General features: G+C 42.0%; 1 protein-coding gene across 4 annotated transcripts in view; it reads left to right on the top strand.

The window, feature by feature from the left end:
• DNM1L (dynamin 1 like) overlaps window positions 1-25,266 on the top strand; it is a 51,856-nt gene continuing 26,590 nt past the window's right edge. Inside the window, exons 1-4 of one of the 4 annotated variants that reach the window (XM_078376268.1) lie at window positions 1-258; window positions 13,162-13,309; window positions 17,428-17,466; window positions 19,280-19,326. In XM_078376268.1, the coding sequence (XP_078232394.1) occupies window positions 157-258; window positions 13,162-13,309; window positions 17,428-17,466; window positions 19,280-19,326 (336 nt within the window). In that variant the 5' untranslated portion in view covers window positions 1-156. The remainder of the gene's footprint in view (window positions 259-13,161; window positions 13,310-17,427; window positions 17,467-19,279; window positions 19,327-25,266) is intronic. The other 3 variants (XM_078376270.1, XM_078376269.1, XM_078376271.1) reach the window with 3 other exon arrangements.

The raw sequence follows: 25,266 nt of genomic DNA, 5'->3' as shown, positions 1-25,266 counted from the left end.
CTGCTGGGAGTGAGCGGGGCCGGCGTCAATGGTCGGCGGCCGGGGAAAGGTGGGATCGCGAGCGCCCTTCCCTGCCGCCGCCTCCTCCCCCATTCATTGCCGTCACCTCCTTCTCCCTCCTTTCCCTCCCCTCAGGCCGCCGCCGCCGCCGCCGCCATGGAGGCGCTGATCCCGGTCATCAACAAGCTGCAGGACGTCTTCAACACGGTGGGCGCGGATATCATCCAGTTGCCGCAGATCGTGGTCGTGGGGACGCAGGTGAGGCGGGGAAGCCGGGCAGCGGGCGGGCGGGCGGGCAGGCGGGGCCTGAGCCAGGGTGACCTCAGCCTCGGGAGGGGGGCCAGGAAAGGCCCGCGGGGGGCGGCAAGAGGAAGAAGGGATGCCCTTGGGCCGAGTAAGGGGGGGAGAGAGGAGAAGCGGGGAGGGGGGTCCTCCAAAGTCGAAGCGTGAACTGGATTTTTAATGGTTTTTTTTGGGGGGGGGGCAGCTACCGCAGGGTGCCTGAGAGGGTCGTGAGAATATCCCTCTCACTCCTCCTTGCGAATATTCCTGGGGGTTATGAATTATTCGTTGTCCCAGCAGAGCACATGATGATTAGCGTGCAAAAGCACTTTACACCCTCCGCCTGGTTTTTCTCCTCACAACGCGTTCAGGTCATTTCCCAGATGGGCGAACTGGGGCGGAGAGCATCTGATTTGCAGGTCTTGCCCCCTCATGTCGATATTTCAATAGCAGTCCTTAGAAGGAAAAAGGATGTCTGGGTAACACCTTGAAGGCGCCGGCTGGAGTTTTTTTTTACGGTTTCGTGGTGTCACAATAAATTGCCTCCTTTAAGCCTCCCGCAGGACTCCGTCCTTCTTTGCATTTACTGTAAGGGATGTAACTGTTCCTTTGAAGGGCTTGAGTTTTAAAAAACCCGTTTATTGATACTAGGGACTAACATAACAAGCAAGTGGCTATGGCTGTGGCTCCCTGGTTGTCCGTTTTCCTAACAATATCTGAGTGGTTGTTCCATTCTTGAAAGTGGGATGTTGGGGCTTAGATAGACCTTTGTTTCAGGCACTTGGGAAGTTGTGCTCTTTTTAAAGATAAGGAGAAAATATCTCAGTTCAGTAAATGTAAAAAGAAAGAAAAGTTATTGCAAAATCTCCTGCCTTGTGAGCTTGGCCCTGTACTGATCCTCAGTAGTGTGTTAAATCTTGACCTGACAACAACCCTATAAAGTAGGTCAGTGTGCTGCCTTTTTGTAAGCTAGGGGAACCAAAGCTGTAAGAATATAGTGGTATCAGTTCCTAGACAGGAATGGATTTGAATTTGGACCTCCTAGATCCAAGCTCTCTTCAGCTGTGTGAGTTGGTTCAGGTGAAGAGAACAAAGCAGAAGGTGTGAGAAGAACTTTGAGTCCTTTCATATATAAACTGGCTCTCCTAAAGGGCAGCAGAGTTGGATAATAAGGAGGGAGTGCCGTGCCTTTTTGGAGAAAGGGCATCACTTATGAGATGTGGTCAATAAACTAAGGATGTAAAACTGGAAGCAGTAAGAGTGTGGTTAGCCCTGAAGAATAAGGAATGGGAGAAATTAGTGTATTCGCGAAGGCTGTCCTCTGAAGATGCCGGCCACAGAGACTGGCGAAACATTAGGAAGAACCACCTTCAGAACACGGACAAGAAGCCCGAAAAACCCACAACAACCAGGAGAAATTAGTGTTGCAAAGGATTAGAAGGCAGGCAGATCAAAAGATTCAGAGATATGGGTTTGATAACAGTGCTAATATGAAGAATGAGGAGTGGATCTCAGTGGTAGATTATTACTGTGAGAGTTGTACAGTATGTGCATCATACTCAAAATGTGTCAGTTACAGACAATCTAATTTGAATTGAACTGAACTGAATTCTGCAAACTCTTACATGGAATATATTTATTATCCCATATAATTTTAGGATGTATGTCTCCTTTCCTTGCTAGTCAATGCTGGGCCAAGACAGTTGGGTGCTACTTTCTTTCTTCACTAAGTAAAAATCTCATTGAGACATTTCTCTTACACTCTGAAATACCAGCAAGTGTGAAGGATAGATATTTTTGCAGCCAAAAGGGTTAGAAAAAATGACTTGAAATAGAGAAGGAAGGAAGGATGGGATTTTGAAGAAACTGAGTTCTATTTTCTGTGATGCTTCTGAGTTTATCTAAGTAACAGCATGCACATATCAGTGATCAGTGAACATATATGAAAAGTATAGACATTAATGAGGAGAAATGAGAGGATATTGGTAACAGTTTTTATCAGTTTTTTCTCTTGCTTACAAAATTCATCAATATGCTCATAAATGAAACTGTTTCTTATAATTTTGTAATCTGAGTCCTTGCTTTCCATAGCAAAAAACCAATTCAAATATACATGCTTTTAAAATGTGCAACAAAAAAGTTAGAGAATTTCTGAAATGTATTAAATTTTTCACATTATAGCAGTGGTGGGCAATTGTTACCCTCCAGATGTTGTGCTGCAATTTCATCCCTCACTGTTGGCTATGCTGATTGAAGCTGATGGAAACTGTAGTCCACCAGTATCTCCAGGGCCACAGTTGCCCATTGTTGGGCTAGAGTGACCTAGCTATGCAGAAAAGGGAGGAGGAGTCTCCAGCTTCAGAAATTACTTCAGTTTCTCTTTCATATATAAACTCCTGACCTTCCAAATGGTTTGGATTGTTAGCTTCCAAATTCAGCAACAGATTGTAGTGAGTGCAGCCATTAAGTCAAAGAGATTTCGTTTTTGGCAGGAGTACAGACTTAATCTTGTTTGGTGGTATTTGAAAGAATTAGTATTAGGGATTGACCATTACTTCTTATGTGACATATGCATCCATTGTTGATATGAAAATACAGTACAGTATTAATATACATCATGTTTGCCATGAAGGACATATATGTACACATATCACTGCTTTTTTCTTTAAAATACACGTTAGAAGGTTCCTGACCCTGTTCCTGTGCATTCTAGGTAGAAAAATTGAAGTGGTGGAAGCATGCTAGCCCTCCTTTCTCTTTGTTTTGCTCATTCTTTCCATATGGAGGACAACATTTTCAAATTGAGAGCCTCCTCTCTCCACTCGACCAACAGAAGCCAAGGCAGAAGTAGACAGGAGTAAAATTCTTCCTTTCCTCGTATGTTTACCCGGCTTGGAGAGACAACAGCTGAAAATTGCTACAGCAAATTGCTGTCTTGTTAATTCTTGTAATATATAAATATAAAACTCCTTAAACTTGAACTGCTTTGTTGATACTGCTGTTAATCAATACCTGATACCCATTTTTTAAAGAGTAAGTCTCCAATGTAGTGTATTGGATAGAGCAATGGACTACAACTCAGGCAACTTGGGTTTGAATTCTCACAGGACCATGAAGACGTTGATGGCACTTGTAAATCCCTTCCTTATGTATCACAATCATCTTGCAAGCCCTGTTAAGAGTCCCTATAAGCTGGTTCCAACTTGACAGCACGTGACAACAGCAATAAGAATTTTGTACTGTATTTTAGATTTATGGAAAAGTGCAGTTCTGTGCATTTTAATGCAGAAGTAAGCCCACCATGTCCAGTGAAGGTTATGTCTTGTTTAGTGCAGACAGGATTATTGCTCTGAAAGGTTCTAAAATGGTATACATACACTGCCTACAAAGATGAATTATCTTATCAGAAGGGAATAATTTGATTGGGACTTTATAATCTTGGTGTGATGATGCCTTCTCCAGTGCAGTACACCTAAACTCACATTTCTAGAACTGGGAGGGAGTATACAGATTGGTTAATTTAACAGATTTTTTTGTTATCATTTGCTTCTGTAAAACCCCTAGGATAGCTAACAATTAACGTGGGTACATAGTAGAACAAATGCATAAAATTAAATGTTTTAATAAAATTAAATGATCAAGGCCTTTGTGATGATGGGTTCCTCAGCCCTGCTTTGGAGGCTGTAGTTACTGTACTTAGAGACGTTGACTGAGACATTGACTGCTCTGTTCAAGGCCTGGTTTATGGGTCTTCAGTTTTCTTGATATTTTAGGAGGGTCTTCTACATCTGTCTGTCCTAGCCTTCATACTTATTTTGTTCTGTATTTTGATTTCTTTATTCTCATGTACTGATTTGCTTGAAATACCACATTTCCTTTGGATGTAGCTTAACTCAGTGCTGAATATTTTCAGTGTCCCCTGTGTTTCTTCCTCCTCCATTATCTTCCTTACTTTGTGCTTCACTGATACAACTTTTCCTTGAAAATACGCTCTGTTGAACTTCAGTGACCTAATTTTTTATTCTCTGTAGACATGGTTTAGTCCTATTTAGAATTAGTGCAGTATTACACAGATGCCTTCACCTTGCTTTTTCAGCTGTGTTTTATTGCAGATGAAAATTTAATGTTAAAATTATTTTTTTTAAGATCAAGGGACTTCCATATAGTCATTGAGTGATCTAATATTTTTATATGGACAGGGAACTACAGTAGATGAAATGTATTGTTGTTGTAACTCCCCATTCTAAACAATTGCTTTTGAGGAATTGCAATCTGGTCCTGAGGAAGGCATGAAGGTTCATATGAGGTGAGGCAACTTCATTCCCTTTAGGTATTCCCAGTCTTTGGAAAGATTGTATCTCCTATTTATATCTCCTATTCAAGTGGTGTTTCTTGTCTCTATTGGAGCCTGCTGCATCTCTCTCTCTCTTTTTTCTGTCTCCTGGAGAATTTCTACAACAGAGCCCTTAATACAACAATAAGCCATACATTGCTGTATGTAAATGTGCCATATGTATATTTAGAATATTCACTTATGAAACTGATATTTCATTCAACTTTTCACTTTGTTCCCATGTCTGATGAAGCTGACATGTCCTTGAAAGCTCACATTAAAATATTTATTTATTTAACTTATATACCACCCACTCTGCCCAAAGGTCTCTGGGCGGCTTACAACAATTATAATACAATAAAAAAGATAAAGCAATTAAAATACAATTAAAATATATACTCTAAAAATTGCCATCAGGACCCACAGTTGATATTATTTCAATTAAAAGCCTTCTGGAACAGGAACGTTTTGACCTGGCAGCAAAATGTCCTCAGTGTCGGCGCCAGACGAATCTCAGTCGGGAGGGCGTTCCATAGTCTGGGGGCAGCTGCTGAAAAGGCCCTTTGTCTCCAAGCCGTCCCTCTTACCTCCTTGAGGGACGGCTCTTTCAAAAGGGCCCCCTGGCTAGATCTTAACTGCTGGGTAGGTTCATATGGAAGGAGGTGGTCCTTCAGGTATCTAAGGCCCAAGCCGTTTGTTTGTTTGTTTGTTTGTTTGTTTGTTTGTTTGTTTGTTCGTTCGTTCGTTCGTTTATTTATTTATTTATTTATTTATTTGATTTGATTTGATTTGATTTTTATACCACCCATCTGGCTGCCAAGGCACACTGGGCGGTTTACAAACAGGACAAACAATCACTTAATAACAAGGGAAATCAACAACCTAGCAGTAGTCCTGCCAACCTAGCGGTTTGAAAGCATACCAAATGCTAGTAGATAAATAGGTACCACCACGCTGGGAAGGTAATGGCGTTCCATGGCTAGTCACGCTGGCCACACTTTATATGTCAAAACAAGCACTTTGAATTGGGCTTAGGCAACAACTGGTAGACAATGCAATTTAAATGGATATCATAGTCTTTAAGGTGCCACATGTTTTTGTTTTGTTTCTGTAGATTTGCCTGATGCGCCTGCTCAGACTAGCACGGCTACCTCTTCCACTGCTGCATCTCTGCATCAGTATTGATCATTTGGGCTAAAGGGTTCTTTTTACGGAGAAGACAGGGACAAGAATGTACAGTGACCTAGTCATCCCAAGAGCAGAGTTCACCAGATGTGATTCTTGCAGGCTGTTAAGAACATAGTTATCAAAGAGACAAGGTGGAACGAGGGCAGGACTGAGGAGTCTTTACAGAGTTATTGGCAGCCGATCGCTACAGCTGTATCTGTTGTGTTGTAGGAGAATAACTCTTTACTGGTTGCTGAAGATGGTGTGCAGTGTAGCAAACTAGGCTTGCCTATGTACAATGAGCAGAATGGCATCATTATTCGTTTCCTGCTCTGTCATTCTGTGTAGATGGTATTGGTTGCCAGGTGGGTCCTTGTGGGATGGTAGCCTCACAGTGCACAGTGGCTTCAGTTCCATGAACTCTGTCATTTTATTTATTTACTAAATTTATATACCGCCCCATGAGTGCAGATGCACTATGCTGGGTGGTTACAAAGAACTAAAAGAATATATAAAAATAAAAATGAAATACAAAATAACAATAAAAACATCAAATGGCAGGAAATATCAAATAAAATGTGGCATGGGGCTTATAAACTTTTAGAGCTGCAAGGAATGGATCGTGCAGGGTTGCAAAAAAAAAAAAAAGGCCTATCTGTAAAGTACTGTTGTCAACGATCTTTTAAAGAATGGGAGGGAGGAGGCCAGGCACAGTTCCACCAGCCGTTGATTCTGTAGTGTTGGAGCCACTGCAAAGAAGGCCCTACTTCTAGTAGGATTGGCAACCCGGAGGATCATCTGGTGGAAGTTATTTATCAGGATAGATTCGCTGTCAGCAGGGGGGAATATTTTAGTCTCACTCCTTTTCTTCTATGTTTTTCCAATCCTACATATGGATGATAATGATGAGGGAGAACAGAGCTCTCCTCCTTCAGACTCATTATCCTCAAGGGTGTTGAAACCATGGATAGAGGGCTGAGGCTAGACCATACCTAAATATAGCTTGTGTCTCTGTTCCAGTGGAAAAAGACAAATCTGGGATGACTCCTCCTTTGTGTGAAACCCCTGATTTTGCAGTGAGATCTATTCCTTTTGATAATTTCCTTGGCTCACTTACACTGTCATCCTTTGGGTTTGTAATCTTTCTGAACACATTTTGAGTGAAATCCTGTTGCTTTGCATAGTAAAGAGATGGCTGGACAGTGTCTGCGAAGCAACCAACATGAATTTGACACAACTCCGGGAGGCAGTGGAAGATAGGAGGGCCTGGCGTGCTTTGGTCCATGGGGTCACGAAGAGTCGGACATGACTAAACACACTTGCATAGTAAGTTGCTCTCTAGAGTGTCCTCATTGAATCAGTGGGGATTTGGTAAATCAACTCCTCTCTAAGAGCCATTGATTCAAATAGGCCTACTCTAGTTGCAACTTCTGCTAAAGTAAGTTGGCGCCAGAGTAGGTCTATTAGAATCAGTTGAATTTAGAGAAGAGTAATCTCACCAACTCCCCACTGCTTCAGTGGGCTTACTTTAGTCTGACTTACTATGCAAAACAACAGGATTTCCATTAATATATTATAGTAGTTTTACTTTTAAATATCCTGAGGAGGTCTCACCCTTCATTTAAAAACCAATTTCAATAATTTAAGTTTCATTTTTGTAGTTAATTATGACTTTGTTGATAAGAAATGGAAATAAATTAGATACACATGTGCAGTTTGTGATGTTTAAATGTATAAGTGCTGTTAGCCACTGTGATTTCATTCATTTAACTGATACATTTCCAAATTAACTATAGTTTGTGTAACAGTAAGGGTCAGAAAGACTTAAAAATAGAAGCTGGGTTTTCTTTGAGGCTCTGGAAATGTTATTTGTTCCCTTTAGATTTTTAATTCATCTCGTTCCTAAAAATTCTGGCTAGATTCAACTGCCTGGTGTTCAGAACCACAAAAGGAGATATAAGCTTTTACTAATGCATTATAGATGATAAAAAATACCTCTTAATCGTTCCCTCTGATTTTCAGCCCCACTGGGCTGGGCTCTGCCCCTCTTTCCACGATTGTGTCCCCCTGCAGGATTCTGTTACAGCCAGAACCAAAGACGTTGGGTGCATGGAGGATGAGAAAAGCTGTGTGGACAGGGCGGAATCATGCTCGCTTGTGCAGCCACACACCTTACAGCAGGAGTCCCCACCCCCGGTCCGCAACCCGGCACCAGTCCGTGGCCTAGGCAGGAAAGGGCTTCGGACACAGATCTCTTCCCCCCCGCGAGCGCCCCTCCCCATGAGTGCGCCCTGCGCATGCGTGTGGGTGCATGCAAGCGTGTCGTGCCCCCCAACCAGTCTGCGGTTGAGAAAAGGTTGGGGACCCCTGCCTTGGAGGGGACCTTGATTCCAGTGCATCATTAGAGGAAAACTTTTAGGTCTCTAAAGTTTGGTTCTGGCTTTATTTGGGTGAGGCATGTTCAATCCTTTGGGGGTGTGCCAAGCACATTTTCAAAATGGCCTCAGGCTTGTGTACTGCTTCTTCTTCCATACTACAGCCACTAAGGGGATTAAACCTTAACGTTGCATTCAGTAATGTCAGGAATGAGCGTGACAGGGTAGAAAAAGATACAGTGATTTTTAAAAGATGGTTTTTAAATGTTATAGTTTAAAAGACTTTACATCACATTAGCTTTTAAATAAATAATCTTAAAATAAGATTACTGTATATTGAATACAAACGTGTATGTCAGCCATCAAAGTAGTTATATTGAATACATTTTGTCTGATTTTGGGGGAATTTGTGCTTGGTGGGGGCAATTTTATTTATTTACTTATTTCCTGCACTTTTGTGCCACCTTTCTCCGGGCACTGGGACACAAGGTGCCTAGTTTTCTGCCTGGTAATAAAAAGAAAAGAAATAAAATGTGTCATGTTACTTTGTAGTGTAGCATCACAATCCACCTAGAGCATGTCCTTGAGAAACCTCCGTTCCTTCTGTTTGTGTGCTTGCAGGATAATGCCTTTCCTGTTCTGGCCTGTGTGCGAGGGAAGAGCAGCAAAGTGAAAGTGACACTAATTGCCTTCTCATCTGGTAAATTCTTGACAGCGTGCAGGAGGCTGTTGGAGACTTGATGATGGATAGCAAAGGCAAATTTCTGCTCCTTTTGTCAATTGATTTTAAACGTTTGGTGCAGAGATGCTAATTCAGGATGCATGTGGCCCAATGTGGCAGATGAGTCAATTGGTTGTAGGAGGGTGTATTGGAAAGTCTTTGTTCCTATTATTTATACTTGGCCTCCAGAGATCAAATAGTGATACATTGTCATGATGTACAACAGTACTGTAGGTGGAGCATGAGATAAATGTCATGATGATTTAGATACTGTTTATATTTTGGAGGATTAAAAAAAAATGGTCACAAGGACATAAAGTAAGCACAAGGACTTGATACCCTCTCATATATGAAGAGGAAAGCTAACTTGGTTCTTTATTTCTTTGTATTAGAGCACTGCACAATTTAAAATTATTACTATATATGAAATATAGGTAAAATTAAAACAAATTAAAATGTTAAGATAATTAGGCTGTTTTTGACCAGAAGTGGGCTACTTCTACAGTTATCTCTGCCAGTTACCATGTTTTCCCGAAAATAAGACAGAGTCTTATATTAATTTTTGCTCAAAAAAACACATTAGGGCTTATTTTCAGGGGTTGTTTTATTTTTTCCATGTACAACTATCTGGACTTATTCAGATACAATCATGTCATCTTCTTCTGGTTGCTGCACAATGGTGGAGGGTGGGGTTTCACTTAACTGGGGATTTTTTGGGGGGTAGGGCTTGTATTACGAGCATCCTGAAAAATCATACGAGGGCTTATTTTCAGGTTAGGTCTTATTTTCGGGGAAACAGGGTAGATCTTTTTGTACATATGGTGGAGTATAAACTGCACGCATGTAAGTGTTGCATTGATTGAATTTGTCAACAGTCACAGAAAAAATGGTCCTGTTTCCAAGTGGTCCAGCTAGAGTCTTGTCATGTTGGACACTCCAGCATCCATCCATTTGGCAAGCTGTACAGTGGTGCCTCGACTTATGAACTTAATCCGTTCCAGAAGAATGGTCGTAACTCAAAATGGTCGAGTTGAAGCACCAGTTCCCATTGAAATGTACTGAAAGCCCATTAATCTGTTCCAGATGGAAAAAATAATAAACAAACAAAAGGCGCATAGCCAGCCCCATCGGAACACGATGGGGCTGAAAAAAAAACCCACACACACACAGTCAGTCAGTCAATTCCATTGGAACGTATTGGAGCTGAAAATAAAATAAAAAACAAAAATAGAGCAAGCCCCATCAGAACATGATGGGGTTGGAAAAAAACACACCAAACACACCAAAAAACAGCACAGCACAGAAACATAACCCCCCCAACCCAAACCCACCCTGCAAAACCCTTTAAATGTCCTCACCCTGAAGCAGAAAGCAGCACCAGGCAGTCTGAAGCCTCCCTGCAAACGCACACTCTAACCGTTGGGGTGAAAGAGCTACAAAGAAGCTCTTCGCTGACCAACAGTTAGTACTCTAATTTGAATTCCCTGCCTTTTCCCCTTTTTTTGCATGTTGGGACAGTCGTAAATCAAGGCACCACTGTATTGTTTTTGTTCTTCATAGTTTTATATTATCCTCTTCTGGTTTACTATTTAGATCTAAAGATGTGTGCAGAAAAATTTTTCCATGAAGTGGATGGGTTTAATGCTGTATTATCTTCTTTTGTTCATTATCTGCTTACACCTCTCAGCATACTTCTGGAGGGGCAATGCCAAGCAAATAAGAGACTTTTTCTAAGGGGGGGGTAGGTTTCTGCAGCCAGTAATAATACTGTGTGACCCATTAACAGCTACATCCACTTGTTTGGAATGTGCTATTTATACTATATGACACTAGCATATTCTGCTGTGGAGTAGACCAGGGACAGAGTAGATTTTATTTAAATCAAATTGATTTAAATCACAGTTTAAATCATGATTTAAATAAAAGAAGTTTTTTTCAATTTAAATTTAAGAAGCAGATTTTTATAAATCACTAATTTTTAGCCATCCTGGGGACATATAGTTATTCTTACTATTTGTGGGTATGCACCTTAGTCGGACCCAGGCAGTTTCCTAAGTACAGTGGTGCCTCGCTTAGCGATCGCTCCGTTGAGCGACAAAATCGCTTAACGACGGACTTTAAGCGATCGCAAAAGCAATCACTTAGCGATGGTCCCTATGGGGAAAATTCACTTTGCCCCCATTTTCGGTCAGCTGATTGCCGGTTTCAAAATGGATGCCGGGTAAACAAAATGGCTGCCCGCTGTGTGTCCTCGCTTTAGAGGCACCGAAAATGGCCTCCCCTATGGAGGATCTTTGCTTTAAGGTTAGTTTTGAAGCCCATAGGACTGCATTAATGGCATTTTAATGTGTTTCTATGGACTTTTTAATTCCGTTTAGCGATGAAATCGCTTAGCAACGTTTTTTTCCTGCACGGATTAACGTTGCTAAGTGAGGCACCACTGTACGTTATTTCTGGCAGCTACTTTCTATTCAGTTATGTGACATAGCCAGGAAAGACGGCTGAGGGGCCTAACGCCAAGAGAGTAAGAAAGAACAAGAAATCGGCCCTTTTCGGCCCTTCACCAAAGCTACCAACATGAATTTGACCCAAATCTGGGAGGCAGTGGAAGACAGGAAGGCCTGGCGTGCTCTGGTCCATGGGGTCACGAAGAGTCAGACTCGACTAAACAACAACAAGGTTAAAAACAGCACTTTGAATTGTGCCCAGAAATGGATTGATAACAAGTGGAGCTTCTATACTAGGGGAGTTATATGTTCCCTGTAACTAGCTCCAGTTAGCAAGCTGGCTGTGGCATTTGCGATCTGCTGGAGTTTTCAAACACTTTCCAAAGGCAGCCCCTCATACAGCACGTTACAGTAATCCAGCTGAGATATAACTAGGGCATGTGTCACCATGGTCAGATCGGACCTCTCAAGAAATATAAAACCCTTTCACATATCAACAAGATAGTTGGGGTGTTAAAATCATTTCGTTTGCATTTTAATAACAAGTTAGCAGCAGACAATGAATGCCATTATTTATTACTAGTCCACTGGTGCAGTAAACACAAATGCTTTAGATTTTGTTTCCCAGGTAGTATTTGTAAGAGAGTATTTGAAAGTTTGCAGCTTGATCCTATGCCTATTTGGAGGTTCCAATTAGGCCAATGGAAGTGTGTTGAGGTGTGTGGGTCTTTGTCTTTCGTGTGTCTGTTACTGTCAAGTGAAAACTCAGTGAACGTGGAGAGGACCTGGAAGCTGCTCTGTGCATGTGTGCGTTTGTACAGTATATAGAGAAGAAAATGAGTTTTTGAGTGTACTGTGAGGACACTATGATAAACATCAGGAAGAACCTCCAAACTGTTAAGAGCAGTACGACAGTGGAACCAGTTACCTCAGGAGCTGGTGAGTGCTCTAATGCTGGAGGCATTCAGAAAAACTTAGATAATCACCTGACAGATATGCTTTGATTATATTCCTGCATTGAGCAGGGGGTTGGACTTGATGGCCTTGTAGACCCCTTCCAACTTCACTTTTGTATGATTCTATGGAAATGCAAACGTAAGCACCTAAATATACTTCACGAATTTAGATTGTGAACAGATAAAATACATCTCAAATAGCATGTTTTTTCCTGTGTTTCTGAAACTCAGATGTTAGGCATCTGAGGATTTCTATGAGGAAGGACTTCCACAAATGTCAGACTAGAATGGAGACTCACTTGCTTGACATTTCTCATGCTACTCCCATTTCCCTGCCTGTGGAAAGCCAGTACAGTGGACCCTCGACTTACAGACGGTTCGACTTACAGACTTTTCGAGTTACAGACTTCTCTGGCCGCAAAATTTAGATTCGACTTGCAGCCAGAGAATCGACTTACAGACCAGAAAAAAACCAAAATGGAACAAAATTAGAATAAAAACTGCCAGTTATGGGATTAATCAGTTTTCAATGCATTGTGGGTCAATGGAGATTCGACCTACAGACTTTTCGACTTGCAGCCACCATTCCAATACGGATTAATTCCCTAAGTAGAGGGTCCACTGTATGGCTTGCTTGATATCCATATGCAGGGAGTTTAACTGAAGTAAAGTGTGGTTTAAGTGGAATTTCTAAAAGAGGCAAGGCACTCTAGATACCTAGATAGTTCAGTAAAGAAATCCTCTTTTTTAGAAACTTGGTATTCTTGGGGGACATTGGTATCTATGAGGGATCTGTAATTGATCAAAACGTATTTTGCTTCAGTGTCTCTGAAACAGTGAAATGAAGAGTTGAACCCTTGGCCTCTCTGTCCATTTTCAGAGCAGTGGCAAAAGTTCTGTGCTGGAAAGTCTAGTTGGAAGGGATCTGCTCCCAAGAGGCACAGGAATCGTCACCCGGAGACCCCTCATCCTGCAGCTGGTGCATGTTTCAGCAGAAGATCGCCGGAAAACAGCTGGAGATGAAAATGGTAAGGGCTGCCATGAATGGGATTTGATTCTTAAAAGGGAATAGTTGATCATGCAGTTTTTTTTACTATTGAGTCAAGTGAAGAATCACTTAAACTTCCTTGCCTTGTGCCCCTTAGCATTTCTCTCTCTCTCTCTCCTGATGGCAAACAGTCTCTGATGTGTATTCGTTTGTTCCTATACAACAATTTTGCATGAAAATCTTACTTCTTTGCCCTTTATGTGGGTTTCTTTTAGCTTTGTTTATTCACTGTACTCAATCTGGTTTAGGTCTAAAGGAGCTCTGAGGTGTTTGTTTTCATTGCCTTGTTTTGGATTTTCTTAACATTTTAATGGGTCTCTAGGATATTCGAAGTATTCAGAATATAATATCTCATTCTACCTAAGGACAGTTTATACCTTAGAAATGGGAGATTGATTGCCCTCCTGATTTTGTTGGATTTAAGGGATGCACTCTCCATTACCAATGGCTTTTCTGGCTAGGCTTATGAGGGTTGTAGTCTGTCAACATCTGGAGAGGGCCATACATTCCTATCCCTGCTTAATATTACATTTTGGATAATATTACATTTTGGAAAGTGAGCAGCAGAAGCTGAGCTATAAGCAGCTGCATAAAGCAGTGGCAGTTAGACAGTGGATCAGGATTTGCTGAGCCATAAATTACTGTTCATGTGTGATAGTTTTGCAAGGATTTGTCGGCCACAGTTTTTGTAACAACTGCAGGATTGAAAATTGTCTTCCAAATTAGGCCATCAAATCAGTTCCCTCAAATAGACTGAGAATATATTATCTATAATGTACATAGAGCATATTAGAAAAACATATATTATTAGAGGAGGAACCATGGACCAGTGGCAGACCACATGCTTTGTATGGAGAAGATCCCAGGTTCCGTCTCTTGCATCTTCAGACTAAGACAAGGAAAAATCATGCCTGAAACCTTGAATTGCTGCCAGTCAGTACTGTCAATACTGGGCTCAATGCACCAGAGGTCTGACTCAGTGTAGGACAGCTTCCCAAATCACATCAATCTGGGTTTGTTGTATTGATTCTTCCAACTCTCTTAGTGAAATGATTACAGAGATTCCTCGCAAGACGATGTTAATTCGGTCAGTGGAAATCGCTGTTAAGCGAAAACATCGTCTTGCGAAACATGTTTTCCCATTGAAATGCATTGAAAACCTGATAATCCGTTCCAATGGGAACGGATTGTCATCGTTAAGCGAAAATTTCCATAGGAAACATTGTTAAGCGAAATGGCGTTCCCAAGCGAAGACAGCCGTCTAACGAAACAGAGACCATTAAAAGACTCGTATAGTGAAGCAAGACCAAGCTGTCAAAAACATCATAAAGCGAAAAACAGTGACCTAAAATTTAATTGTCTTGCGAGGCAAGGTCCCTAACATCGTAAAGCGAAAATCACCCATAGGAAACATTGTTAAACGAAGTGCAAGATCGCTCCAAAAACCTCATCGTAAAGCGAATTCGTCGTTAAACGAAGTAATCGTCTAGCAAGGCACCACTGTATTTTGATGTTCCATTGTCCATTTCACTTTGGTTTTTCAGGGTGGTTGTTTCTATTAATGGCCCAGAATTTATTGTTCAGGATTATGAATAGCTAAGAAATAGTTTGAGTGGTTATGACCTATAAAACCATATATGACTTAGTCCAGGTTATTGAAAAAATGGGCATTCTCCGTTATAAGTCTCCCTGTGCTCTAAGATCTATTGAAGAGCCCCTTGCTCACAGTTCCACCACCTTCAGAGGCTCATTGAGAAAAGGCGTTCTTTGCTCTGAAAGTCCTTGCCAAGAGAGGCTAGGTTTGCTTCTCCCTGCTGTTCTTTCATCAGCAAGTAAAACCTTTTTATTTAGGCAACATTTTGGCAGTTAAGAATCTCTAATTATACAGTCTCAGCAAATGTGCTAATTTTTACCGCTTTATGATACATTATTATTACTGTTTTAATTAAGTGATTCTAAATTTAATTGTGTTAGAATTACAGGACAGAATTCAAAAATTACTTTCATGTCTGTGATATTGTTGTATTGTATTTTTCGGTTTTAAATAGATCCAAAAGCAACATTGGGCCCCAATTCTAGGAGAAAGGTGGTGTATAAATGAAATAAATAAAATGTTAACACAGACTTATTTTAACACGAGGTTCTGTGGATTGCAGAAAGACCTTGTAAGATTGAAGTCTACCCAATATGACTCTAGTCAGTTCATGTATCCGAAGACTTTATGGAGAGTTAGAGAAGCATCAAGTTAGCACTGGGGATATATTGTCAAATCAAACATAACACTCGTAAATGGCTAAATTGTGGAGAAAGGACAGTAGAGCTGTACCCATAGCTATGCTCTGACTTCTGAAGCAGGGAAGCCTTTGCATACAGACATCTATGAGCAGAGGTGAACCTGGAAAGGCTGTTCATGCACACAAGCTTTCCCACATAGAGGTCAGCATAGTTGTCACACATGAAAAAGATATACAAAAATAATTATGAAATGTGAGGGGGGATGTACTCACTTCTGTGATATGCTGTAGTTGCCTATTCAGTGAGCTTAATAGGCAAGCTTAGTAGTCAGAGGTCACTTTAGTGGTTCCAGCAGTTCCAACCTATCTGATTTAATTGATCTTTTAATACTAAATTATTTATTGGTGTGTTAATGCTTCAGAGAATTTGCCAGCTGTTCCTCTACTTCACGCAGTTCCTCTGTCTTGGCCTTTGTGTGTTAGCGTCACTAATGACGAGCCCTTGCCTACTATGGAGCATAGAAAGTTGAGCAAAGTAATTGTGGTGGCACCTGATGCAGCTGCTCCTCTTGGTTCCATCACAAATTGTCTTTGTGGTGCTCTAAATAGACAAAGATCTGTTTTGGAGGGGATGTAACTCTTTTCTCTGCCCTCCCCCATACCTGCTTTTGTGTATATGGAAGTTGCTGGATAATATGATTCTACCAACTGGATAGATTTCTTGGGTGCTTAGCTGTACGTTTGGAAAGTGCTGATCCTTGAGAGAGGACAACTGTTGAACCAAAATTTGTATGAAAACAGTTTTCTGAGAAGCACTCTGATAATGTCTTTTCATTTTTAGTCTTCTGGAAATAGACTGCTTTGGATGATTTCTTCTAGTATGTCACTACCACTATTGGGGGGGGGTGTAGATGCCACCCCACCCCCCACCAAAAAGCCCCAGAATCCTGGTAGGCCCAAGACCCTGTGGAAAAAGTAAAGTGATAGCCCAGCTGTCAACACACTTGCTGATAGAGGTTGTTGTGTCTGTGTTGTCTTTTTCCCCTAGCCCAAAATAAAATTTGTATTTTGGATGCAGGCAGTGTGGTGATGCTTGGGGAGAAGGGTAGTCTCCGAGTAATTAGCAAACCCTTTGTTTGGAGTTTGCCCAGCTTAATGGGTGGTGCTCAAGACCACACTCCTTCAGTCTTGACATTTGCCACCTAAATCTGAACTCACCTCATGCAAGCAGTCACGGTACGGTCTTCTGTCATGATGATTTTTGGGGGATTCTTCTCTATAATTTTTCTGTGCCATCCGTGAAGGGCTGGTGCCCAGCTTGATGTGGTGGAATTTTCTCCACTAAAGCTGTACAAATCTGAATCTATTCTCTGTAAGTGTTTTGGCATGTAGAAACACGAATAGGACATTCCTTCCCAGTAGGGCATACAAGTGAATAGGATATGTCTTGGACAGGATTAGGGGGAGGACATTTGTCTGGCAATTTGTTCATTTTGTAAAACTGGTGATTCTTTAATAAAATTTCATTCTCAACTCATAAAAGTGTTTATTACATTTTGATAGATCATGTTTCTACAGTGTGAGGTATTTGAGGGAATGTATTGATCGCTGCAAAGTTATCAACAATTACCATGCTTCAATATTGTCGTCTTGTTACTAATACACAGCACTTAATTCTGATTGTTGTTTGAATGGAATCTAACTGATTTCTCAACCAGCCACCAGCATGAGCCTCTTTCTGTGTGTTGTGATTCCAGCAGAGCTAGTAACAAAAGAGGGTAATGCAAAATGGTGTGGAGAGAAAATAAACCAATCTCTGTAGAAGAATAACTAAACTTTTGATGCTGTTTCTTTCTGACTGCAGACCCTGCAACATGGAAACATTCAAGGCACCTTGCTAAAGGTTTCCTGTTCACTTCTTTTTCCTCTCCTACACAGAAATTGCATGCTTATATGTTCTAGCCACTAGCATTTCATGCCACTTCTATGCTGCCTGCTGTCCTTATTTGCACATTTACACACTGGCTGCTGTGTTAAATAGCTGGTTGTAGTGTGCTTGCTGGTTTTGCTCACTCTCTTTCTTCTTCCTTTATGTCAAATGGAATGAAAGAAATCAGCCTCTTTAAAATGCTGTATATAGTGCTTTGTCATAACTGTCATGGTTTCTTTTGTTATCAAATTGTATTTTTAAATATGTAGACGGATTAGGTTTTTTGGAAATACCACAAAATAGTATCAGCTAAGTAATACATAAATGAAAAGCTGCACCGTCATGTAATCTGGTGGACTGACACGTACTTTGCTGTTTAGCTGTAGCAAAGAATCTGGCTTTTGGTAGCTCTCCTGAACTGAAGATACTGCTTCCCAGGGTGATGTTTTGTAGTCATACCACCAATGCTCTTGTGATCCAGCTGGTCGACTGCTGCTGGACTGCATAGTCTTCGTAGCCTAAGGGCTAAGGATGTTCAGAAACACACCATTCCTACTTGCTGAGTGCACTTTTACTAGCAACAGTTCTGAAAAAGTTTCCAGCCAGCCTGCTTGCTAACCGTTTATTAACCAATCCTCTGAGCATAAATCACTTAAGAAATAAAGTTGTATGTCCAGAGTTGGAGACAGCTTTTCTTTCAGTTACACCTGGTCCCACGGGTATTAAAAAGAGTGCATATCCACAGTGGGCCACATCCGCTTTGTGGCTTTAGAAAATAAACCCGAATTACAACACTCAGCTGGAAAGAGCTGCCATCACACAAGCAAAGGGGAAGCAATCCAATTTAAGATTATAGGAAGGAAAAACACCTTCCTAATCCCTATCTAGACTAGGCGAAACAGGACAGAGGTATTCCACACCTGTAACAATTGACAAGAAAAGTAAGTTTTTAGCAGGCACTACTTATTGTGCAAGGTGTGTTTGCTGGAATTCTCACTTCCACTCCACTGCATAAGAAGTTCTCATTTGATCATCCCTCGTATACCCAAGCTTATAGTCATTCAGCTGGGCAAAACTGAGTTGTTGGCCTAAAGGGTATGATGTTCCTTGAACAGGATATTCTTAGATATGTATCATCTGCTTTCAGAGTTTATTTTAATGCATCTCTTAATGCATTTACTCTCTTAAGAGTGGAAGAACAACAAAAGTTTCATCTTGCACATATAGAATGAAATACTGAAAACTGTTTTTGTTCATGCCAAATTAAACAGTAACAAATCAGTATTAAAATGGAATGTTTTTGCCTAGCTAGCTCAATAATAGGCCCAGATTCAACTATGGTTTAGTCATGCTAAGGTCACATTTCAAGCCATATGATTTGAATTAGTGACTATTCATTATTTCCATTTATTTTCGTGAAAGTCCTAGGTGGATTGGCATAATTTGTAAATGATCTGGTGCTCCTCTTTGTATACCTACGTATGTAAACATTTTCTCTTATGACTACTTTAGAACTTCTGGTCTTAAAATATGGTAAGCAATATATTTTGCGCCCCAGGTTTAGAATTGTCATGTTAGCATATAAATAGAACAGAAGATATTAATCCGTATTGAGGCATTTAACTTGGAAAATTTATGTTCTCATTTTATTAATGCCACAATGTGCTTGCTTTTAGTTTTCATCTTGAGAATTTGGGAGTAGAAAAACTCAATGGAGCAACTGTATTTGAAGGTGAAAATATTTGCCTTTTACCTCACTTCTCATCTCATGAATATCTCTTTCCAGGGGTTGATGCAGAAGAATGGGGAAAATTTCTGCACACAAAAAACAAGGTAGTTTTTTTTTCCTGTGAAGCTGTTGAAGTGCATGGGTGTTGTATATGCGTGTACACAATGTGGACTGGTTTTGACAATGAGAAGGTCTTGAGCAAAGTGCACACACATTTTAGAGGTAATTTTTAAAGAACAACTGGTGAAATGTTATTAGAAGTCCAATCCTACATAATGAGTTTGACATAAATTTGTGAGGTTCAAGGAGTTTAATGTTCCTTTAACAAAAAGGTGCAGGAGTATTGCCTTTTGTGGCTTGCAGAGAGGTTGGGTCCAGAAAAAATGGGACACCACTGCGCAACTGTAGATTTGTGGGAGTCCATATTTGAAATTCAGTGGTAAGTTGCACCTACAGTAGCTGCACTGAATGAGTGGAATTTATAGAAGAGTTGACTCACCAAACCTCCACTGTGGAGGTGAGCCCAGCACAGTTATTTATTTTATTTATTGATTGATTTGATTTTTATACCACCCATCTGGCAGCCAAGGCCACTCCGGGTGGTTCACAATAAAGTAAACAATACCAGCAACAGAATAAACAAAAGTATACAACAATTACCAAATGAAATGCAAGAAACGCATAACAAATAACAATAAAGTACACTGTGAAACATCATGAGATAAAACAAAAGGAAAATAAACCAAAGTAAGAATAAAAACATGGTGGTAGGTTGAATGTTACGATATTGAGGTACTATTGTATCATGCTGTTATAAGATCCGAGAAGGCCTGTCTAAATAGCCATGTTTTTAATAGCTTTTTAAAGGTTCCCAATCAGGGGACCAGGCAGATTTTGGGCGGGAGACTGTTCCATAGTTGTGGGCCGACCGCCAAGAAGGCCCATTTTCTGGTAGTTGCTTTTGGGGCCTCTCTTGGGGTCAGAACTCTCAACTGCCCTGCCTGCGACAAGCTCACGGAATGGGCAGATCTAATCCAAAGGACAGCCCTGTTCTGACTTATGTACTGGATTTAATTGTAAAGTGGTGCCCTGCTTGACGCTTACCCCGCATGATGTCGAAATTGCTTAACGATGACTTTTTTGCGATTGCAAAACAATGGTTCCAATCAGATTTTTCGCTTGACGTTGATTAGGAGCCTGCTTCGTGAACCGTTTGTTCACTAAAAAACGATTTTTCTGGCTCCACAAAATGGCTTCCCTTCATAAAATGGCTGCCCTCCCTTCTCAAAATGGCTGCTTTCCAGACGGAAGCTTCACATTACAGCAAATTAGAACAGCTGATTGGTGATTCTCTATGGGCAATCTTCGCTGGACGATGAGGTATTTTTCCCATTGGAACGCATTGACCGGTTTTCAATGCATTCCAATGGGGATTTTTTTCTCTTGACGACGATTTCGCTTAACAGCGATTTTAACGGAACGCATTATCGTCGTCAAGTGGGGCACCACTGTAACAAAACAGAGTGTTTGCATCACTCTTGATCTTCAGTTCACAGATGCTTGTGCAGAGAGAATCTTAAAAAATAGCACTTTGTGTAACTCACCCCATTCCACCCTATTTTTCGCACCATAAGACGCACCTTTCCATAAGACGCACCAATTTTTTAAGAGAAGAAAACAGGAAAATATAATCTGTTTTCTTTGCTCCATAAGACGCACAGACTTTCCACCCCCCTGTTTTGTGGGGAAAAAGTGCGTCTTATGGTGCAAAAAATACGGTAATCCCAGAAATAGTGTAACCTTTGCAGATGAAGCAAGACTCAAACCATTTATATCACAGAATATAGTGATGTCTCTGTGACAAACCCAGACCTACTGGGATCTGCCACACAGTTACACTAAGCTGCCACCAACCATTCCCTTTAAGAAGTCACACAGACCAGGGATGGATTTTCAAACAAATAAGGAATAAGGTTTATTTAAATACACACATGGAAAAATAAAACGATCAGGTGAATAAAATAAAGTAACGTGGCTTATTCTCACTCATACAAGCATACAGTTTGGTTCACCCAGAACCCTTAACTTGAAGCACAGACCCTGAACCTATCAGTTCTGGCTAACCAACAGACACCTGAACCTATCAGGTTGGTACTCTGACACACAGAAGTACCCTGTCTGACACACAGACTCCCACAACAGCTTCTTCTTCCCAGCTGCTGCTTCGTCACATCCCAGTGTCTCCCAGCGTCTCTCTCACCACACAGGCATCACATATTTATACAGTACAGCCCCTCCTCCTGATGTCCCGCCTTCCACTCCCCATAGGATGGAACTTTCCCTCCAAACCCATGACAGACAGGTAACATCAGTGCTGTATGTAACACCTCCCCTCTTTATAAGTTGTTTTGTAGGGGGAAAGCTAACGTGCTTTTCACCAAAAAAACAACCTGAATAAAATACACAACAACAGTTATACATACCATATAATACTTACTTATCCTTACACTCTAAGTTAACCATAGCAATTAGGCATTTAAACATTTACCATATACATTACATCAATTTACCTTTATTCATACAAACCAAATTCAGAAAACAGGTACATTAACTTTTTGTTCACCAAAATATACACATAGTCCATGTTTCTTTCGCCGTCTTCATTCTTCAGGTCTTCTTGATAAGGCGTCAGCAACACAGTTCACTGACCCTCTGACCACCTTCACTTCAAAGTCATAGTCCTGTAGGTTTAAAGCCCACCTCATAAGTTTGCTATTGTGGGTTTTCATTGTCTTTAACCATTGCAATGGTGAATGGTCAGTACACAGAATAAAATGTCTTCCCCAGATGTAAGGCTTGGCCTTCTGGATCGCGTAGACTATGGCCAAACACTCCTTCTCCACGGTTGCCAAATGTCTCTCACCTTTTTGAAGTTTCCTACTCAGGTAGGACACTGGATGTTGGTCACCATTCTCCTCCTCCTGGCACAGAACTGCTCCTACCCCGCTGTTAGACGCATCGGTGTAGATGATGAACTCCCGGTCGAAGTCTGGAGCCCGCAGGACTGGATAGTTGATTAACGCCTCCTTCAACCTCTGGAACGCCGCCTCACAGTCGCTGGTCCACGGGATGCGGTCATCAGCCTTCTTCCTCGTCAGATCGGTCAGCGGAGCCGCAATCTCGCTAAACCTCGGGATGAACTTTCTGTAGTAGCCCACCAACCCAAGAAATGATTTGACCTTTTTCTTGGTGTTGGGTCGAGGCCAATCACGAACAGCTTCTATTTTGGCCTCCAGGGGTTTTATCACTCCTCCCCCTACCATGTGACCCAAGTATTTTATTTCTGGGCTACCCAGCTGACACTTGCTGGCCTTTACTGTTAGCCCTGCTGCACTTAACCTTTGCAGCACTAACTCCAGGTGTATCAGGTGATCTTCCCAGGCATTACTGAAGATCCCTATGTCGTCAATGTAGGCCACTGTAAAGTCACTGAGCCCTGCCAAGGTCTGGTCCATCAGCCTTTGGAATGTGGCTGGTGCATTTCTGAGACCAAAGCTCAGGACTCGAAACTCATAGAGACCAAAAGGGCTGCAAAAGGCAGTCTTTTCTTGATCCCTGGGATCAATTCTTAATTGCCAATATCCCTTTACCAGGTCCAATGATGAGATGAACCGACAACCCCCTATGGTTTCAATCAGGTTGTCTAGCCTGGGCATTGGGTAGGCATCAGGAGTGGTTACACGGTTTAATTTCCTGTAATCGACACAAAACCTAATGCTCCCATCAGGCTTGTCCACAAGGACTATCGGAGAGGACCAAGGACTAGAAGAGGGGACGATTATGTTCTCCCTCAGCATCTCGTCCAGCTCCTTCCGCACCTTGTCCCTATAGGGTCCCGTTACTCGGTATGGGGATACTGCCTGCGGGGGTGCATCCCCTGTGTGGATCCGATGCATCACTCCCTTCACTATCCCCGGCTTGTTGGAAAACACCTGTTGATATTTACTAAGCAGCATTTTTAGTTCTTGCTGCTGGTCTTGGGTGAGTGCAGGACTGATCTTTACCTCCTCTGGGTTGTATTTTACTTCCCCTCTACCCTCCCAGAAGGGTAATTCCGCTTCCTCACTCTCAGCTGCTTTTATCGCGAATAAAACCCTCTGTTCCCCTCTGTAGTAGGGTTTTAGGGCATTCACATGAACCACCCTCCTTGCTTGGTTCTCCTCCTGCTCTATTAGGTAATTCAGGTCTGACATCTTGGAAATGACCCTATATGGTCCTGCCCATTTGAGCTGCAGTTTATTCTCTCTGCAGGGCCTAAGCCAAAGCACTTCCTCCCCTGGGTCAAAGTGCCTCTCTCTAGCTTTGTGGTCATACCATGTTTTCTGTCTGACCTTCTGAGCTTGCAGGTTTTCTGCTGCCAGCTCTAGATTTCTCCTTAGGTCATTCATCAAGGTGTCTATGTATGTCACAACGTCTTGTGGGTCATCCTGGGTGATCTGCTCCCAATTTTGTTTGATCAAATCAAGGGGCCCTTTCACCCCTAAGTGTGCAGCAGACATGTCAGAGTGACCCCTTTGTAAGATCATGGGGCGATACTTTTCAGGTACCACCAGCTGACTTCTGATCCCATCTCCCCCTTTTGAGATATTCCTCAGGGTTTCTCTATATAAAATCCCCTTTTTCTCCAGAAATCTCACTGGGGTTTCAGGTGTTAGCTGGGCATCAGTCACCTGTTCAAAACACTTTTGGAGAGTGGCGTCTGCCTTTTGCTCCTGTCCAAATCTGCTGTCTGTGGTTAAGGTTTCCACCACAGCTTCTGAACTCCCCTCTGCTTCCGTCTCTGGCTCATCATTACCCCCCTGAACTGTCCCCGTGGTGTCTTGTGAGCGTGTAATCACTAGCACCCGTTTCACATGTTCAGCCAGGTCATTTCCCACGAGCACGGCTGCTGGCAGAGTCGATGAAATCGCTAGCCGCCAATCTCCCCTCCAGCCTTGAAAGTTGACAGGTACCTCTGCTACTGGCAGAGAGATTACCTGCCCCTCAATCCCTGCCACCTTCATGCTCTCATTTGGGATTATAAACTCCCTAGGAATAATATCTGGATGGCACAGGGTTACCTGGGAACAAGTGTCCCGCAGCCCCCTATACTGACGGTCAAGTATTCCTACGTCCACCCCTGCTGTCTCAAACAACTGAGAATCTGTTTTTATCAGCAAGCAGCGCTTTACCTCCACAAGAGGACCATTTTCCTCAGCCTGATCAGCAGAGGTAGCTGTTCCAGACTGAGTAGCCATGGCAACAGGCTCCCTCAGTGACACTGAGCCTTGCTCTTTCTGGACACAGAACACAGCTTTTGGCTTGGTCCCACTAGAATTCTGAGGCACCATTCCTTTTAGCTGCTTTAATTTCTCACACTCTGAGATTAGATGACCCTTTCCCTGACAGAAATAACATTTTCTGGTGTATTTTGATTCTCTCTCATCTTGTTTTGGTTTTCCCTCCAAAATCTGAGGTCTTGGTTTCATGTCTGAGGGCTTCCCTTCACCATGGGCCCCTCCCCCTTGCTGGCTTTTCCCTGGTCCCTGAGAGTACTTGCTGTAGGTTTCTTTGGGTTTACCTACAGATTTCCCCTCACCCAAGGGCTTTCTTATTTGGGAAATAAAATCTGCGATCTCTGCGGCTGCTGCCACAGATTTCGGTTTCCTTTCCCTCACCTGGAATTTCAATTCCCCCTGCAGGACTGAATAGAACTGTTCCAGTGCTATCAAGTCTTTAAGCTGTTCATAGGTCTCTGTCCCCTCCTGCGATAGCCATTTCTCAAGCAGCCTCACCAATTGGGCCCCCACTTGGGTAAAAGTTTGTTCTGGTTTCTTGGTGAGGGACCTGAATCTTTGTCTCAGCTGCTCCGCATTTATCCCATGTCTGGCAAACACCAGTTTTTTAAACTCTGCAAAATCTTTCATCAGTTCCTCAGGCATCTCGGCATAAACCTCAGCCAGGCTACCACTGATTAAAGATCGCATGATGGTCATCTTCTCAGT

This window comes from Pogona vitticeps, chromosome 5 (genome assembly GCF_051106095.1).
Source record: "Pogona vitticeps strain Pit_001003342236 chromosome 5, PviZW2.1, whole genome shotgun sequence".
NCBI lineage: Eukaryota > Metazoa > Chordata > Lepidosauria > Squamata > Agamidae > Pogona > Pogona vitticeps.
The sequence above is the reverse complement of the archived record's forward strand: the minus strand, read 5'-3'. Positions and strand labels throughout refer to the sequence as shown.